We start from the raw sequence: 18,172 nt of genomic DNA, 5'->3' as shown, positions 1-18,172 counted from the left end.
CACTGTGGGTCCCGCTTTGTACGCTGCTTCATCCTAATCAGGGTTGCAGATGGTGCTGGAGCACATCCCAGCTCTCACTGGTCACAATGCAGAAATACGTAAATGTATTTGTGTATTTTGATGTGCAGTAGAAAAATAGAATTATTTATTAATAATAATTTAGAAAATAATACTAATTATTATAATAATAAATTAAAATAATTGAATAATAGTGTTAATAATTAATATTTTAGAAAATAAGTATTACAATAAAACATCAAATAATTATTACATTATATATAAAGACAATAATAATAATAATAATTAATATTTTAGGAAATAACTATTACAATAAAACATTATTAATTAATTCTTACATTATAAAATAAAGATCATAATAATAATATTTTAGAAAATAACTATTACAATAAAACATTATTATTTAATTATTACATTATAAAATATAGATAATAATAATTAATGATATTTTAGAAAATAAATATTACAGTAAAACATTATGAAATAAGTATTACATTATAAAATAAAGATAATAATAAAATATAATAATAATTAATAAATATAATAATAAATTATTTAAGATTTTCTTGTGTACTGGCACTTCTCACAAGCTTCCTGTGCCCTGTTTTGCCCTCTCTGTGTCAGGTTCTGGCTGATTCATAATAAATAGGTGTGGCACGACATGGCCCATTACAAGACCCGCACTTTTTTTCTCCCAACTGCTTCTAAATATTAACCTAGAGAGAAATCGAGAATCTAACTGTATTTGTAATTCACAATTCTCAACGTTTTTTGTTTTTTTTAACAGAAAGACACAGAGGAGGAGGTTCGGGAGATCATCCGTAACAACCTCCACCTGCAGGGAAAGGTGAGCAGTCTTAGACGAGCACGATGTTTATCACAGTATCACATCATTAAGCCCCATTATTACATGCATCTGTGTTCACATTATGTATCCAGTGCATGTCGTGGTTTTAGGCTTCACTCCGACTACAGTACATTCTAAAAAGATACAATACATAAACAAGTCCAACAGTCCAATGTACACAGCGTGATCCAAAGAGTAGTCGGAAACGAGCAGAAGGTCAGCACGTAATGAAACGAGGCAAAACACAGAAGGCGTGGTCGAAATACCGGGCAAAAGGGACATACACAAAAATACCTCGGCACATGAAAAACGCCCAGCATGCAGAATAAATAACTGGCAATAACTCACAAAGTATCCTGGTTCACATCAACCCTTAAATAGACATCTCTAGATTAGTTGCAGGTGTTGTTATTGGTAAACAGGTGATGCAGACTCTCTCTCTCTCTCTCTCTGTGCCTGTCTGATTGGCCGAATGTGCCACATAATCGCCCACAGAACGTCACTGTAGTCAGCGGGTACTAGCGAGAGAGCGGCTGTGTCAGGACCAGCAGGCACTGTGACAACGTAAAAAGGATAAACAGACATATTTCACGTACTAGCTTCGCATAATGTGCATTGCATATTGCATAGTGGCTTTGCAGCAAAGTGCTGTGGACCTTTAGGGCTGAAGAAAGCTGAAAAAATTCTGAACGATTTGGTCCAGTACGTCTCTAAGTGGAGCTTAAAACCATTCATCACATGTCCATCCTGCATTCAAAAATCCAGATCACTCGCATGTGTAAACATTTCACCTCCAAATCACTGTTTTTGTCTCGTCCACCCCCTTCCCCCCTGCATGTCCGCATGTTCCACCCCCCATCCCATCAGTATCGGGTCTTCCACTTCAGAAAGCTGGTCAAGCGCCTCATCATCGTCCTGAAGTGGATCAAACACGGCCAGTCCAAGTCAGCGCTCCCGGACTTGTCGTTTCAGAAGCGCCCGCCCTCTCTCGAGCGCTCGTCCACCCTGGACTGCTCGAACCAGCGGCGCCCGCGGGCACCGCCGGGCTTCATGAAGGAGTCGTCTTCAGTGGACTGCAGCTCCAGACACACCAGGCCCGTGACCTCCTGCCCGAGTGCACGCTACAGCATGTTTGGATGTAAAGCAATGGTGTGTTGAGAAAGCACAACTGGATGTAGGTGCTAGCAGAAGCTTTTAGCATTCCAGTAGGTGGCTTGAATAGAGTTCTGCAGATGCTTTGAGAATGACATAAGATAAAGAAGTCTAGTTGTGCTTTACTTTAATATGTCACCTTTTACCTTTAGAGTTACAGTGGTAGAAGCTTTCTACTAAGCTCGAGTGTGTGTGTGTGTGTGTGTGTGTGTGTGTGTGTGTGTAGCTGGAGGACCCTGCTATCCGTTGGCAGATGGCTTTATATAAGGACATGCCCAACCGCAGTGAGGACACCTCAGACCCAGGGAAGACCGTCGAGCGAGTGCTGGACATCGCCCACGTGCTCTTCCATCTAGACCAGGTCAGTTCAGGGCGTGGCTTGAATAAAACACACCTTTCTTGCTAGCATTCCAGCTAACATCTCCCTCTGTGTATCGAACTCTGTGTGTTCGCCAGGTTGAGCACCCTCAGAGGAGTAAGAAAGCTGTGTGGCACAAGCTGCTGTCCAAGCAGAGGAAACGAGCCGTGGTGGCCTGCTTCAGGATGGCGCCGCTGTACAACCTGCCCAGGTACCACACCCACGCAAACGAGTCAGGTTCACCCGTTACATTAGCACGAATCGTTTATAAACGATAACACAGGCTCGGCGGGTAGCACTGTCGACTCACGGCAAGAAGGTCCTGGGTTCGATTCCCAGGTGGGGCGGCCCAGGTCCTTTCTGTGTGGAGTGTGCATGTTCTCCCCGTGTCTGTGTGGGTTTCCTTCGGGAGCTCCGGTTTCCTCCCAGAGTCCAAATGCACGCAAATGGTGTAAGGGGTCCAGCCATGCGCTCGACGGCGAGCAGGGGGCGCCATCGCGGCAGGCGTGCGCGGTCCGCGGGAACTCCAAATCCCAGCCAACCTAGCGCTAATCAGCATTCATAGGGAACAGCTGCGAGTAATCGCTAATGACGGAGTACCCCGCCCCTCCCTGCCTGCTTTTAAGCAGACAGGCGAGCGTGGTTCACCGGCGCACCTTCATTCTGCTCTCGCGTTGCATAGCGATCGGTACTTTGTTAGGGAGAGTCGGTAACGTCAAGCCGCATAGCGGGGCGACGGTAGGGCACTGCCCGAGGTAATATTTACAGTCAGGGAAAGAGACATTTGTTTCCAGAGGCGATCTGCCTCATTTTGGAAGAGCAAGAGAAAAAGTAAAAGAGCGATCTGTCTTCCGGGTTTGGTCTCCGCGAGTTGCGCTACGTCAGCGGTGACGCGCAATCCGGCGGTGTTCCAACAACAGTTGATAGGGAAAGTCGGCACCGTCAAGCCGCATAGCGGGGCGACGGTAGGGCGCTGCCCGAGGTAACTTCCCCGCTAGGGAAAGAGCAAATTATAAAACAAAGAAAGAGCTTTATGAATAATCAATAATGAAAATAAAAATGTACAAAAAGAAATAAAGAATATTAATAAATAAACGAAATAAAAATATAATAAAAGAAGAAAGTAATAATTAGTTAAGTTGGAGAAATATTATTCAGAGTGGATAATCTTAGCTCTCATTCATTACAGTAAACCCTGATTTTGAGCCGTCAGTACTGACGCCCTTAGTTTTGACCTTTCTCCTTTTGTTTTGAGCACCTTCATCTCAAACACGTTCTTTGAGATTCCTGCCAGTCCCCCTAGCGGTAGTTCTAGGCACTGCAGGGACTCTTCCTAAACAGCTTTGGGTGTTCCGAGCGCTTGGGTCCAATCCTCACTACCCCCACCGTAACAGAAAGGTGCGCCCATTCATGGACCCAGCCGGGACCCCTCCAGAGAGAGAGGCCCTACAGGCCCAAGGGCGAGCGATCGGCCGGCATGAGCAGATGCTCCACGAAATTGCGCAGCAACTGTCAGCGTTGGCTGCATTACAGGCCAGAATTCCACCACCTGAGCCAGCACCCACTGGAGTATCTGGGGCAGCCCAACCAGATGCTTTAATAGCCACTCCAGAGCGATACGCTGGGGACCCCGAGCGTTGTAGAGGGTTTTTGCTACAATGCTCGCTGGTCTTTGAGCAACAGCCATCCCGGTTCCCTTCGCAGAGGTCCAAAGTAGCGTTTATGATATCTCTTTTGACAGGGCGTGCCCTGACTTGGGCTACGGCCCTTTGGGAACAAGGCGCCCCGGAATGTGCCAGTGAACAAAGTTTTTCCGGGGCTATGCGCGAGACCTTTTATAATCCCCGCGGGGGACGGCACGCAGCACCACGGTTACTGGAGCTGTCACAGGGCACCAGACCCGTGGCAGAATATGTGATAGATTTCCGGACCCTGGCAGCTGAAAGTGGCTGGAATGATGAGGCCCTTAAGGCTATTTTTCAAAAGGGTCTCAGCGAGCGTATAAAAGACGAACTGGCCACGCGTGACCCCTCTGACACATTAAGCCAGTTATATGAGGTCTGTATCAACATTGATACACGGCTTCGTCAGCGGGCTCGGGAACGGCTGGCCAGTCGTCGGGGCCCTGAGGAATTTAGCCCAGAGCCCCACAGCTCCCGACACCCACACTTTAGGGAACCCCCCCCTGAACCCATGCAACTGGGGGGAGCACAGGTTCCAGGGCAGGGCCGCTCCTCGGGAATGCGAGCTCCGCGCCGTCAGGGAAACGAGTCGGCCAGTCGCGGCGAGGGGAGCCGGGACTAGGCCAAAACTCCCTCCCCGTGGTAGGCATGCAGGTATCTGTTACTTTGGTTTGGGAGGGCCACAAGGCAGTGCACTTACAGGCCTGCATCGACTCAGGAGCCGCGGATAATTTTGTGGATGCGGCCCTAGCCCGACAATTAAGCCTGCCTGTGCAAAAGTTAGGCCGACCCATTAAGGCCCAAGCCTTTGATGGTCGACCTCTAGCTAGTGGCCCCATAACCCATCGCACCGAGCCGGTGACCATGTGCATAGGGATCCATACAGAACGCATAACGTTCCTGATCACGCAAGCTCCCCAACTGCAATTAGTTTTAGGGTACCCGTGGCTAGAAAAACATAACCCTAACATAGATTGGTCAACACGGTCTATCTGTGTATGGGGCCCACGGTGCAAGGGGGATTGTCTGGTTGGGTTTAGCAGTCCACATATGCCTAGATCCCCGAAGATAGACCCACCACCGGATCTTGGTCCGGTTCCAGAATGTTATTGGGATTTGGGAAGGGTTTTCAGCAAAGCACAGGCACAACACCTACCTCCCCATCGGCCATTTGATTGCGCCATTAACCTTCTCCCAGGCACCAGCCCACCTCGAGGACGGCTATTTGCCCTTTCGGGCCCTGAACGCAAGGCAATGGAGGACTATATTAGGGAAGCCCTTCAGCTTGGTTTCATTCGCCCATCCTCCTCACCGGCTGGAGCAGGCTTCTTCTTTGTTGGCAAGGCGGACGGTACATTGCGTCCCTGCATTGATTATCGGGGGCTAAACGCGATAACGGTCAAAGACCGCTACCCACTTCCCCTTATGCCCACAGCCTTTGAAGCGTTGCAGCGGGCTACCATTTTCACAAAATTGGACCTGCGCAGCGCTTACAACCTTATCCGCATTAGGCAGGGGGATGAGTGGAAAACCGCGTTTATCACCCCGACTGGCCACTACGAGTACCTCGTTATGCCCTTTGGGCTTATGAACGCCCCGGCCGTGTTTCAAAGGTTCATTAATGAGGTGCTCAGGGAGACCCTTGACCGCTATGCCTACGTATACTTGGATGATATTCTAATCTTTAGCCACTCTGTACAGGAACATGTGGGACATGTGAGGCGTGTTCTCCAATTGTTACTTGAAAACAACTTGTACGTTAAGCTAGAGAAGTCCATGCTTCATGCGACATCTGTCCCATTTTTGGGATTCATCGTGTCCAGTGGGTCTGTTCGTATGGATCCAGCTAAAATAAAAGCCATTGCGGAATGGCCTCGTCCAGGGTCCCTTCGCCAGGTACAGCAATTCTTGGGTTTCGCTAACTTCTTCCGAAGGTTTGTGAGAAATTTTAGCACACTAGCAGCACCACTCACAACCCTCACACGGAAGACCCCCGGGCCGTTTTGTTGGACTGACGATGCCCAAAAAGCATTCGACTCCCTTAAGGAATGCTTGACATTGGCTCCGGTTCTCCAAGTCCCCGACCCGGAGGAACCATTCATAGTCGAGGTAGATGCCTCTGAGGTGGGGGTTGGTGCTGTGCTATCCCAACGCGTGGGCCCAGGCCACAAACTTCACCCCTGCGCCTTCTTTTCTCACAGACTAACCCCCACAGAGAGAAACTACAGTGTTGGTGACCGAGAACTCCTTGCCATGAAACTGGCACTGGAGGAGTGGCGCCACTGGTTAGAGGGAGCAAAACATCCTTTTTTGGTGTGGACTGACCACAAAAATTTAGCCTACATCCAACAGGCTAAAAGACTCAACCCTCGCCAAGCGCGGTGGTCCCTATTTTTTACTCGGTTTCACTTTACTCTGTCGTACCGCCCAGGGTCTAAGAATGGGAAACCGGACGCTCTTTCCCGCCAGTGGGAGCCACCGGTGGCGGACAAGGAGCCGGAGCCCATTGTCCCCAGCACACATATTGTTGCGGCTCTAGAGTGGGGAATTGAAAAGGCAGTAAAAAGGGCTCTGCGACTGGAGCCGGACCCCGGAGGTGGTCCACCTGGACGGCTGTTTGTGCCGGCGGCAACGAGAGGTCGAGTCATGGATTGGGGACATGCCTCACCTTTTTCGGCCCATCCGGGGGTCAATAGAACCCTTAAATTTTTGCAGCAACGATTTTGGTGGCCAGGTATGGAGCAAGATGTGCGAAAGCACATTCGGGCATGCACAGTCTGTAGCAGACAAAAAGAGCCCCGCTCCCGACCTCTAGGCCTGTTGCGCCCATTACCCATACCCGCCCGCCCCTGGTCGCACATAGCCATGGATTTCATCACCGGGTTGCCACCCTCACGAGGCAACACAGTCATTATGGTTATAGTGGACAGGTTTTCCAAAGCAGGCAGATTTGTGGCCCTCCCCAAGTTGCCAACAGCCCAAGAGACCGCTCTGTTGCTGCTTCAGCACGTGGTCCGGATCCACGGCATACCCACAGATGTAGTATCTGATCGGGGGCCACAATTCTCAAGTAGGTTTTGGAAAGCCTTTTGTCAACTTTTAGGAGCCACAGCTAGCCTGTCATCAGGCTTTCACCCTGAGTCCAATGGCCAAACTGAGCGGCTCAACCAAGAACTGGGCCGAATGCTCCGGTGCCTGACTACTAGTCACCAGTCATCCTGGGTTGAACACCTCCCCTGGGCGGAATATGCCCACAATTCTCTATGGCACTCGGCAATAAGGATGTCGCCTTTCGAGTGCCAGTTTGGCTACCCGCCACCTATGTTCCCAGAGGAGGAAATAGAGGTTGGGGTGCCGGCCGCTGAACAATTAATTCGCCGTTGTCGGCGCACCTGGAAAAAAGTACGGGCTGCACTGCAGGCAGCCTCAGAGACCATGCAGCGCACGGCCAACCGAAGACGGCGCGAGGCCCCAAGACTGCATGTGGGGCAGAGGGTCCTACTATCCACACGAGACTTACCACTGAAGGACCAGGCCAGCAAGCTCACCCCACGGTACATTGGGCCATTTAAAATCCTGAAGCGTATCAATCCGGTCTCCTACAGGCTGGACCTGCCAGCGACCCTTAAAATCCACCCCACGTTTCATGTATCCCACCTCAAGCCTTATCTGTGTGGTGGCTCCACCCCAGCAAACCGCCCTCCAGCTCCACGGGCAGTGGATGGTGCCCCGGCATACACAGTTAGTCAAATACTGGATGTCAGGCGGGTCCAGAGCAGTACCCAGTACCTTGTGGACTGGGAAGGCTACGGCCCAGAAGAACGGTCCTGGGTTCCGGCCCGCAACATCCTGGACCCTGAGCTCATTAGGGAATTCCGAAGGAATCGAGCTGCAGGCATGGGAACGTCAGGAGCCGCCCCTAGGGGAGGGGGTACTGTAAGGGGTCCAGCCATGCGCTCGACGGCGAGCAGGGGGCGCCATCGCGGCAGGCGTGCGCGGTCCGCGGGAACTCCAAATCCCAGCCAACCTAGCGCTAATCAGCATTCATAGGGAACAGCTGCGAGTAATCGCTAATGACGGAGTACCCCGCCCCTCCCTGCCTGCTTTTAAGCAGACAGGCGAGCGTGGTTCACCGGCGCACCTTCATTCTGCTCTCGCGTTGCATAGCGATCGGTACTTTGTTAGGGAGAGTCGGTAACGTCAAGCCGCATAGCGGGGCGACGGTAGGGCACTGCCCGAGGTAATATTTACAGTCAGGGAAAGAGACATTTGTTTCCAGAGGCGATCTGCCTCATTTTGGAAGAGCAAGAGAAAAAGTAAAAGAGCGATCTGTCTTCCGGGTTTGGTCTCCGCGAGTTGCGCTACGTCAGCGGTGACGCGCAATCCGGCGGTGTTCCAACAACAGTTGATAGGGAAAGTCGGCACCGTCAAGCCGCATAGCGGGGCGACGGTAGGGCGCTGCCCGAGGTAACTTCCCCGCTAGGGAAAGAGCAAATTATAAAACAAAGAAAGAGCTTTATGAATAATCAATAATGAAAATAAAAATGTACAAAAAGAAATAAAGAATATTAATAAATAAACGAAATAAAAATATAATAAAAGAAGAAAGTAATAATTAGTTAAGTTGGAGAAATATTATTCAGAGTGGATAATCTTAGCTCTCATTCATTACAGTAAACCCTGATTTTGAGCCGTCAGTACTGACGCCCTTAGTTTTGACCTTTCTCCTTTTGTTTTGAGCACCTTCATCTCAAACACGTTCTTTGAGATTCCTGCCAGTCCCCCTAGCGGTAGTTCTAGGCACTGCAGGGACTCTTCCTAAACAGCTTTGGGTGTTCCGAGCGCTTGGGTCCAATCCTCACTACCCCCACCGTAACAAATGGGGTGAATTGGAAATACGTAATTGTCTGGGACGATCAAAAGGTCGCTGGTTCAAGCCCCACCACTGTCAGGTTGCTGCTGTTGGGCCCTTGAGCAAGGCCCTTAACCCTCAATTGCTCAGACTGTATACTGTCACACTACTGTAAGTCGCGCCTGTAGGACTGATATGTAAATGAGCTATTCTGATTGGCTGGTCTCTGAGGGCTTTCCATTACATTTTGGAGGGGTTTTGGGGCGTTGGCACTATAATTTTGATATATAATGACTCATGATCCGTGTTTCAGTTCATCCCAAAGACGTACAGTGGGGTCAAAAGTAGGAGGGGGTCTACATACATAAATAAAGGGACAGTGGTAGCCTAATGGGTAGGACTTTGGGCTATCAACTGAAAGGTTGAGAGTTTGAATCCCAGCTCTGCCATGCAGCCACTGTTGAGAAAGGCCACTAACTCTCTCTGCTCCCGGGGGGCCGTACAATGTCTTACCCGGCGCTCTGACGTTCTAATGTTCATTTCGCTGTACTGTACTGTACTGTACTGTATACCTGTATATGTATATATGACAAATAAAGGCGTTCTATTCTATTCTAAACGCACTACTCTACTCATTCAATATTATTGCGTGTGGTTTGCAGACATCGAGCGGTGAACCTCTTCCTGCAGGGCTACGAGAAGTCCTGGATTGAGACAGAGGAGCATTATTTCGAAGACAAACTCATTGAGGATTTAGCTGTAAGTGTATTTGATGATCCTGATGCCTAGGTCAGTGGTTCTCACCCTAGGGGGCCTGAGTGAGCCTAGAGGGGGGGTCTAATTGCATGTAATTCATAAGAAAGAAAAATAATCACATTGATGGGATGGAAAAATCGATAGACTATTAGTATACAATGCGGCACGGTGGCTCAGTGGGTAGCACTGTCGCCTCACAGCAAGAAGGTCCTGGGTTCGATCCCCAGGTGGGGCGGTCCGGGTCCTTTCTGTTCGGAGTTTGCACGTTCTCCCCGTGTCTGTGTGGGTTTTTTCCGGGAGCTCCGGTTTCCTCCCACAGTCCAAAAACATGCACACTTTACACATTTTACACTGTAACCAAGTCATTCTGGGCAGCTAAAATACAAAGCTTCCTTGAAGTTATGTTGCAGTCTTTAATTTAATTTAAGTCTTCAATGTGCAAGAGGTGTCTGGGGCTCTTTTTACTCGTATTACAGTAGCATTATTTCATGAGGTACATGGCGGTATTTAATATGCCATAAAATAATTAAACAGCCAGCTTGATTAAACAAAATTAAGAAGGGAAATCATACTAGTGTTGTGGATAAATATTAATATAGTGTTTTAATATTTATTTAAATATAGTTTTTTTTGTAAATATTGTTTCTATTTAGTATTTTAAATAATCCAACTAAGCAATTAATCAAAAACATAATCACCAGATTGATTCCCCCACCAGCTACGGGTAAAGGTGTCAGTATAAGAGTTGTAGTATGTAATGTGGGTTACACTTGATAAAATACAACTTGTATTGGAGCAATTTCATAAATATTTTAAAAGCTATTGAAGTTATTAATATGCTGAATACTTTAAATGCTATTGAAGTTATGAATAAAAATCTGTTTTTTATTATGTAATAAAGGGTAAAAGTGTCAGTATAAGAGTTGTAGTATGTAATGTGGGTTACACTTGATAAAATACAACTTGTATTGGAGCAATTTCATGAATATTTTAAAAGCTATTGAAGTTATTAATATGCTGAATACTTTAAATGCTATCAAAGTTATGAATTAAAATCTGTTTTTTAACTTCAATAGCATTTAAAGTATTCAGCATATTAATAACTTCAATTGGTTTAGAAATATTTATCAAATTGCTCCAAAACAAGTTGTATTTACCCTAATTGGATAAGCGGATAAGAAAATGAATGAATGAATATTAGTATACAGGAGCCCTTGTGCTGCCTATAGCCCTCATTGGATGTTTGAGAATGGGCACATATTTAAATTGCCCACCACAAAAAGTGCTGAGGTCAAAGGACGGGGACGACAAAAAGGTTCCGGTACCGCTGTTAATGCAGATCTCTCTCAGGAAGCTCCAAAAACAAAGATCATCAGCGGTGACATTAGCGGACTACATCAACCAAAATTAGGAAATACTTAGATTTTTACCTTTATTTTGGATTCATGGAATTTCTCATGAGCAAAACCACAATACATTTCTGCATCCTCGCTCCAAGCATAAGAATAATATCATAACTCGTGTCAATGGGGTCCCGGAGGGGGCTGGTTCATGGTCTAGGGCACAAATTGCTATGCAAAGCACGAAAGCTCAGCTCTGTTTGAAATGGCATTTTGATTGGGTTCTGCAGGAGACGTCTGTGCATAAAGAGCTGAAAACAGGAGGGAATCTTGATTGTTGTTCATCTGCTGAATATTTAAAAATACTTTAAGTGTTTTAAGAACCTCAGATCTGAAAGGTGCTGAAGTTTCTGTGCTTTGTGTCGCAGAAGCCGGGCGGAGAGGAGCCCTCGGAGGAGGACGAAGGGGTTAAACGCATCGACCCTCTGCACCAGCTCATTCAGCTCTTCAGCAGGACGGCGCTCACCGAGAAATGGTGCACCATTATTATTACTGTTTCAGCCTTAGTGACTTTTAACCAACCGTCCCCTGCCGTAGCAAGAAGGTCCTGGGTTCGATTCATAGGTGGAGCGGTCCGGGTCCTTTCTGTGTGGAGTTTGCATGTTCTCCCCACGTCTGTGTGGGTTTCATACGGGAGCTCTGGTTTCCTCCTACAGAACTTCAATACCTATGCAGGACCACGCTACATTATCGGTATTTCGACTTTTCCCATGTAGACTCTTCATCCAGCCCTACCTCCCTCAGAATGTAAGGAATCAGGTTCTTTAAGGTCCCCATATTGATGCGCTAGTGCACTGATCCATGCACCACTTGAGCACCCAACAGTTTTGTATTTCTAGCCTAAAGGTCTCGACATTTAATGTACATTGCCAAATAAAGGTTTCTGATTGGCTGGCTGACTGGTCTTTCTAAAATAAATGACACAGCAAGTGACCACCTACAGTAAATAATACCTGCTCTGTGGTGGTTCTGTGGTGGTCCTGACCATTGAAGAACAGGGTGAAAATAGGTTAAAAAAGCATGTAGAGAAATAGATGGACTACAGTCAGTAATTGTAGAACTACAAAGTGCTTCTATATGGTAAGTGGAGCTGATAAAATGGACAGTGAGTGTAGAAACAAGGAGGTGGTTTATTTATAAAACCCCCTCTTATTGTCTGTTTCAGTAAACTGGAGGAGGACAGCCTGTACATGGCTTATGCCGACATCATGGCCAAGGTAAGGCTCACTAAAGAAACCTGGACACACAATATATGGCCAAAAGTATGTGGACACCCTTCTTAATTATTACCTTTAGTTATTTTTTCACATCCATTGCTAACACGTGAATAGAAATGATACAAGGTAAATGATATGCTTTTATTGTGGTAACAGTTTGGGGAATTAAACTTGGATTCTGAGCAATATCAGTGCCTGACCTCACTGACTCTGTTGATCAAATGGGCACAAATTCTCACAGACACACTCCAAAGTCTGTTCAAAAGGCTTCCCAGATGAGCATGTAGTATTAAAGCTACAAACAACAGAGGGAGCAATTCACTTTAAGTGCTCAGGGTTTTTTGAATGGAACCAACAAGCTCGTGGTCAGGTGTCCCAATACTTTTGTTAATTCATTACCCACCATGTTTCTATTCTTCTAACTCATTTCTGTTTTCCTTCACAGAGCTGCCACGATGAGGAGGAAGAAGATGAAGAAGAAGTGAAAAGTTTTGAAGTAAGCGTCTTTATTAGGAACAGCTGCAAGTGTGCAGATTCTTATAATAAAACTAAAAATGTTAAAAAAAATTAATAAAAATGAGAGCTGAAATTGAAAATGTAGAAAAAGAAAAATGAGAGTGAAAAAGAAAATTAAAATGAGATAAAAGAAAATAAAAAAAGGAAATAAGAAAAATGAGAGAGAAAAATAAAATAAAAATGAGACCAAAAAATAAGGAAACAAGAAAAATGAGAGAAAAATAAAAAAAGTGGAAAAAAAGAAAACTAAGAAAAAATGTGGGGAAAATGAGAGAAAAAAAAAAGTGGAAATAATGTGGACAAAAGAAAAAGGGAAATTAAAATGAGCTTAAAATAAAAATAAGGGATAAAGGAAAATGAGAGAGAAAAAGAAAAAAACTTTGTGACTGAATCAGCACCTGATCAGGGCTGCAGTGCAGGTTACAGGTGAACAAAGTAAACCTAGCATGAAATATTTGGTTCAAAAATTGTGTTGACACCTGGAGCAGAGAGGACATCTCTTAAAATGGCAAGGTGGAGGGCTGTGTCTCAATCCGCACACAATACCCTTAGCAAAGCATTTAGTATTGGAAACACTTTTTTCTTTCTTTATCTTCATAGGAGAAGGAGATGGAGAAGCAGAAGTTGTTGTACCAGCAGGCTCGGCTACACGATCGCGGAGCTGCCGAGATGGTGCTACAGACCATCAGTGCCAGCAAAGGTGCTCTCACCTACTGCTACTGCTTGTTAATATATTTTAAATGGTTATATTATTTTCTGTTTGCTCGTCCAAAGCGACTTTCAATTGTAAGTAATCCAAGCAATTAAGGGTTAAGGTTCTTGCTCAGGGACCCAACAGTGGCAACTTGGTGTCGGTGGGCTTGAACTAGTGACCTTTTGATCAAAAGACCCTAACCGCTGACCTTGTGCTGCCCACATCCTAATTTTATACATACAAAACCATTATGTATAATTAGACACATACGAGCTCTGCTTGGTTCTGTTATGTATGTGTGTTATTATGTGTTTTAACTGCATGCAGGCGAGATGGGACCGATGGTGGCGTCCACTCTGAAGCTAGGCATCGCTATTCTGAACGGCGGAAATTCCACAGTCCAACAGGTACAATCATTCCAGTCTCTGATTTTGATTAATAATGATTCTACGTACAACAACTGCCAATATTGACACTAATTTTTTCCTTTTTTTACTCAGAAAATGCTAGACTACCTAAAGGACAAGAAGGATGTGGGATTCTTCCAAAGCCTGGCAGGACTAATGCAGTCCTGCAGGTAACATCATAGGGGTTCATACACTGATCAGCCATAACATTAAAACCACCTCCTTGTTCCTACACTCACTGTCTATTTTATCAGATCAACTTACCATATAGAAGCACTTTGTAGTTCTACAATTACTGACTGTAGTCCATCTGTTTCTCTACATACTTTTTAGCCTGCTTTTACCCTGTTCTAATGGTCAGGACACCACATGGTGGTGGTATGTTAGTGTGTGTTGTGCTGGTACGAGTGGATCAGACACAGCAGCGCTGCTGGAGTTTTTAAACACCGTGTCCACTCACTGTCCACTCTATTAGACACTCCTACCTAGTTGGTCCACCTTGTAGATGTAAAGTCAGAGACGATCGCTCATCTATTGCTGCTGTTTGAGTCGGTCATCTTCTAGACCTTCATCAGTGGTCACAGGACGCTGCCCACGGGGCGCTGTTGGCTGGTTATATTTGGTTGGTGGACTATTCTCAGTCCAGCAGTGACAGTGAGGTGTGTCTGATCCACTCATACCAGCACAACACACACTAACACACCACCACCATGTCAGTAATACCTGCTCTGTGGTGGTCCTGTGGGGGTCCTGACCATTGAAGAACAGCATGAAAGCAGGCTAACAAAGCATGCAGAGAAACAGATGGACTACAGTCAGTAATTGTATAACTACAAAGTGCTTCTATATGGTAAATGGAGCTGATAAAATGGACAATGTGTGTAGAAACAAGGAGGTGGTTTTAATGTTATAGGCCTATGTCATTTTTTTCATTGGCTTCTGTCAGCATGTGGCCACATTGATTGTGCCTCACAGATCATTATTGAAGGCACATCGAACATACAAGTGTTTTAACCTCTCACTTGGTTAGACAAACCAAGTGTGCGAACAAGTTTTGCATACTTGACCGCTGTGCCCACCGAGCACCCATCATGTGCTTTTAACTGTTATTTCCCATTAGACTAGTATTTGTGTTTAGGAGTATGTTGTAAGTTTGTGCCTCTGTTTCTTTGCATTTATCACAGCGTTTTGGATCTGAATGCTTTCGAGAGACAGAATAAAGCCGAGGGTCTGGGCATGGTGACGGAGGAAGGCTCAGGTATGTTTACTGTATTCACACTGCAGGGGGACAGTCCTATAACGATGATCTTAACCTTTTAGATTCTGTCTTTCACTGCCAGTGGTATCCAGATACAGCAGATCTGAGTCATACCTCATTCTTTCTAATGGTTTAAAATTTATTTATTTATTTTTTACTACAGTGTCGTAATTGGCAACCACTCCAAGGTTCAGTATCTCCACCAGAACGTTCAATCTGACCCGTCGTTTTTCATGGTTATATTATTTCATGTTGATTTATCTTATAATTTTTCAGATGTTTTACTTTTACATCCATGAATTTTAATGCACAATTTATTTATTTTAATAAATGTGTGTACATACACTGATCAGCCATAACATTAAAACCACCTCCTTGTTTCTACACTCACTGTCCATGTTATCAGCTCCACTTACCATATAGTAGACTGTAGTCCATCTGTTTCTCTACATACTTTGTTAACCTGCTTTCATGCTCTTCTTCAATGGTCAGGACCCCCACAGGACCACTACAGAGCAGGTATTATTTAGGTGGTGGATCATTCTCAGCACTGCAGTGACACTGACATGGTGGTGGTGTGTTAGTGTGTGTTGTGCTAATATGAGTGGATCCACTCACTGTCCACTCTATTAGACACTCCTACCTAGTTGGTCCACCTTGTAGATGTAAAGTCAGAGACAATCGCTCATCTATTGCTGCTGTTTGAGTCGGTCATCTTCTAGACCTTCATCAGTGGTCACAGGACGCTGCCCACTTGGTGCTGTTGGCTGGATATTTTTGGTTGGTGGACTATTCTCAGTCAACAGGGACAGTGAGGTGTTTAAAAACTCCATCAGCGCTGCTGTGTCTGATCCACTCATACCAGCACAACACACACTAACACACCACCACCATGTCAGTGCAGTGCTGAGAATGATCCACCACCCAAATAATACCTGCTCTGTGGTGGTCCTGTGGGGGTCCTGACCATTGAAGAACAGCATGAAGGAGGCTAACAAAGCATGCAGAGAAACAGATGGACTACAGTCAGTAATTGTAGAACTACACAGTGCTTCTATATGGTAAGTGGAGCTGATAAAATGGACAAGGAGGTGGCTTTAATGTTATGGCTGATCTGTGTATATCTGTTGGTCTGAACAAACCGTCTGTTCTTGTCTTTTATCACCCGTAACCATTAACACCCCACAGATCGAATTGCTATTTGCAAAAATGCTATTCACACTGTTTTTAAATGACTACATGTTATTAAAGTGCTTTTTATTAAGGGTACCATGACAAAAAATATTTTTTGTATGGCAATAAATGCTGAAAAGTTCTGTAGCTTCTTATCAGCATTTATTGTTCATGCTAATCTAAATGTTTTACATTGATTCATTGATTGGTTATTTTACAGGTAATGCCTCCCTGTCAATTTTATTTCAGACCTTGTTTTGTCTCAATATTTCTATTATAATTTGGATTTTGTTGGATCTGATATTTCATTTAAACATGAAAGAACAACAATCCCCCCTTTGTTGTAATTTTTTTTCTTATTTTCATTATTTTCTACCTGTTTTTTGTCATAATACCCTTCTACTGAACTAGACGCATGTGCTGTCTTTTATTGCTCTGTCAGACAATCCTTTGCTCTGTTGATTGGATTCATTCGGCGACGTTCCCGTCGGATCACTGGAACGCAGCCGTGTTCGCGAAAAGATGCAGTAAATCAAACCAGACTTCCTGCCAAAAATATTTATGAATGATTGAATCTGTGTTTACAATGACACATGATGCAGAATAATGACGAACTTAGTGTTTATCAGTAGCCGAATCAAAAGTGAATTCAACGCTTGACCAGCTACAGCTGCTGTGAGAGGGAGGGGGGCTTGATGCCTACCTGAAAAATAATGGGAAAATGTGAGAATGCAAACGAAGTCAAACGGTACCTACGGGCTGGATTAAAGAAGATTTACTAAAACACAGTTGTGGGTTTTTACAGCACTATATTAGCCGAAGAACTCCAAACAGAATGTGGCCCTCCTTTTATATTCCTCTAGTCACATCATTGTTTTAACACTTGGGTGTTAGACTTTGAAACCTCCATTCTGTGATAATGGTTGCCCCTTATCTGCTTACAACATTCTACAACAGCTTATTTCTGTACTTTAGACTCCCAGTAACACCCCAAGCACAATATAACTAAGGATATAATACACAAAACATACTACTAACACGTTAAGTAATAGCGCCTTTCACATACCCAAGTACACTTTCTAATGTAAATATTAGAGACAAGAGAACTAACACACAGAGGAAGAATAATAATGTGCAGTAAGGAGGAAAGTTTTTAATTGACCTTTGAAGGAGGAGATGGAGGAACAGTCACGAAGCAGTTATGGAAGGGAGTTTCAGAGCCAACAATCAACACAAGTCTAAAACGGGGAACCACTAGAAGGCCCGTGCTAGAAGATCTTTTACATTTGCAACACTTAGGAGGCTTATTTTTCCAAAGCGACTCACAATTGTGACAGTACAAAGTCTAAGCAGTTAAGCGTTAAGGGCCTTGCTCAAGGGCCCAACAGTGCCAACCTTCTGAATACTAGTCTAAGACCTTAACCTCTAGGCTACAGCTGCCCTGTAGGGCAGGGGTTTTCAACCTTTTTGGACATGCGCCCCCCTCCGTGTGTCGACCGCGAACCTGCGTCCCCCCCCCCCCATCCCCCCACTCGAAGGTGCGCCTCGACACCCCCTCAACCATCGCACAGAAATCATTGAGAAAGCTCTTGACAACCTAAAATAACATAATAAAACATTGTGCCCATCATACATACGATAAAAATTTTGCTGATTGAAATATTTACTTTAAAAAGATAATACAGTCCGATCCCATCTGAGCCGATTCTATCAGCACATTATATAAATTTGTGGTTCGTTTTCGTAAATCGTAAGCGATTCTTGCTTTTGATGTAGTTGAGAGCAGAAAACGTTACTTCACAGAGCCAAGCAGAGGCAAAAGTACATCAGTTACTAAGTTTG

The 18,172-nt window shown here is 45.1% G+C and overlaps 1 protein-coding gene across 2 annotated transcripts in view; it reads left to right on the top strand.

Annotated features, from left to right (window-relative positions):
* The window catches only part of ryr2a (ryanodine receptor 2a (cardiac)), a 206,236-nt gene that overhangs the window by 155,246 nt on the left and 32,818 nt on the right, over positions 1–18,172 (top strand). For both annotated transcript variants that reach the window (XM_063002781.1, XM_063002780.1), the window contains 11 exons: positions 806–865; positions 2,244–2,378; positions 2,474–2,586; positions 9,572–9,668; positions 11,434–11,540; positions 12,231–12,282; positions 12,728–12,778; positions 13,399–13,498; positions 13,820–13,899; positions 13,993–14,069; positions 15,084–15,157. In XM_063002781.1, the coding sequence (XP_062858851.1) occupies positions 806–865; positions 2,244–2,378; positions 2,474–2,586; positions 9,572–9,668; positions 11,434–11,540; positions 12,231–12,282; positions 12,728–12,778; positions 13,399–13,498; positions 13,820–13,899; positions 13,993–14,069; positions 15,084–15,157 (946 nt within the window). The remainder of the gene's footprint in view (positions 1–805; positions 866–2,243; positions 2,379–2,473; positions 2,587–9,571; positions 9,669–11,433; positions 11,541–12,230; positions 12,283–12,727; positions 12,779–13,398; positions 13,499–13,819; positions 13,900–13,992; positions 14,070–15,083; positions 15,158–18,172) is intronic.

This window comes from Trichomycterus rosablanca, chromosome 10 (assembly GCF_030014385.1).
Source record: "Trichomycterus rosablanca isolate fTriRos1 chromosome 10, fTriRos1.hap1, whole genome shotgun sequence".
Taxonomy (NCBI): Eukaryota; Metazoa; Chordata; class Actinopteri; order Siluriformes; family Trichomycteridae; genus Trichomycterus; species Trichomycterus rosablanca.
Note: the sequence above shows the minus strand (reverse complement) of the source record. Positions and strands in the feature narration are given on the sequence as shown.